We start from the raw sequence: 1,554 nt of genomic DNA, 5'->3' as shown, positions 1-1,554 counted from the left end.
GGATATGAAACATTAAAGTATAACCTCCTTAGTCCAAACCCAAATTTCACTACTGAATTTCGCATTTTACAGAGCACTTGCAAAGTCTCCTTTGAAACCTGGCAACCAAAATGAAGGGTTATACCATCCATGTCCAAGGCAAAATGCCTAGGCTTTTGAACAATGTCAGTATCCAATTCCCAAGCCTTCAAATAAGATGGACCGTACCACAAACGCTTACGACTAGCCAGGTCCTAAGGAGTTGTTTTAACTGCAACGTCGTTATACAACATATAATCAGCAACCACAATTAAATGAAACCATATCGTACTTGAAAAAAGGATAAATATTAAGCAATTTAAGCAAAAACACTTTCATCAATAAACTTGTTTGTATTAAACAACTCAAGGAAGCTTGGGATCACGGAACTTTCACTTATGCAACAACCGGGTGCACATCTAGTCATCTACTTCTCATTCATAAGCAAAATTCAATTTAATGGACATGTAAAAGCATACCAAACCAAACTGGCCCAGTAGATCCCAGGGTCTGGGAGAACTGTACAATCTCCATTCCAAATTTTGACATACTTCTTGACTCATGTTGCCAAATAGGTCATTTTTAAGCCATAAACAAAAAATATGTTTCTTTTATGGAATGATAAGATCTTAGATTTGTTCCTCGCAGTCACCCACCAATTCGAGTGCCCTCAGGGCCACTAGAGGTTGTCTGCCTTTAACTTCAAGGCCATGAGATTAGTAGTCAAGGKGACCACAAGCTGACCATGGCTATCCAACGTTTCTTCTACGAAGATAAAMGTAAATAACTGACAAAGAACTTAAAATTAAACAGCTTGTTTCCTAGGAACATAATTTTTTGCTAAAAACTTTAATACTAACAATTATCACACACTCAAATGGTAACAGTGGGTGAACCCATGACCATTTATCTAAAAGAAGGCATCGACGAACGTGATGACACATCTTGAGACGTAAATCTACCAAAGCTAAGAATCCGACACACATTTTACTAAATAAAAGCTGTTTCTCACTCTCATTAAATAAAAGCATATTTCTCTGTGAATYCATTCCCTAGCAACTCCAGAAATTTACTGGATCTAAACAATTTCACCGCTGATCACACATTTTACTAGCTARACTTCGCTCCCACGCCTACTAAGTTTTGCTTCATAAAAACCTCTGTAAATTCCTACCAACTTCATAAATTTACCACAACTCCAGTGATATGTATTTATCAGTAGCAAAGAAAAACGATGAATGGCAGCATCAAAATTATGCAACAAAAAATAGACCATGAAATTAATATAGAGTGGAAAAGAGGATCACCGGCTGGTGAAGATGGATGAAGCAATGATGATCGTCGTACAGCTTGAGCTTGGTTCAGTGGTTCACGGACGTTTATATGGATACCTTCAATGGAGAGAGGAATTTGATCGTCAATGCCAAGTCAATCCTCTAGTCTTTTTCTAGAACATTCCTTCCAATCGGGTTGTGACAACTCCTCATACTTCGTAACCTCTTCAATCTCGTATTTGATCGTCAATGCCAAGTCAAT

At 37.7% G+C, this 1,554-nt stretch overlaps 1 protein-coding gene across 1 annotated transcript in view; it reads right to left on the bottom strand.

Annotated features, from left to right (window-relative positions):
- The window catches only part of LOC112504877 (probable RNA-dependent RNA polymerase 1), a 7,079-nt gene extending 6,498 nt beyond the window's left edge, over positions 1 to 581 (bottom strand). The window contains 2 exon segments of the mRNA XM_025108833.1: positions 12 to 233; positions 498 to 581. Of these exon segments, the coding sequence (XP_024964601.1) occupies positions 12 to 233; positions 498 to 581 (306 nt within the window).
- Positions 582 to 1,554: the final 973 nt, after the last annotated feature.

The sequence above is a fragment of the Cynara cardunculus genome, unplaced genomic scaffold (assembly GCF_001531365.2).
Source record: "Cynara cardunculus var. scolymus isolate 2C unplaced genomic scaffold, CcrdV1 Un_Scaffold_7204, whole genome shotgun sequence".
Taxonomy (NCBI): domain Eukaryota; kingdom Viridiplantae; phylum Streptophyta; class Magnoliopsida; order Asterales; family Asteraceae; genus Cynara; species Cynara cardunculus.
The sequence above is the reverse complement of the archived record's forward strand: the minus strand, read 5'-3'. Positions and strand labels throughout refer to the sequence as shown.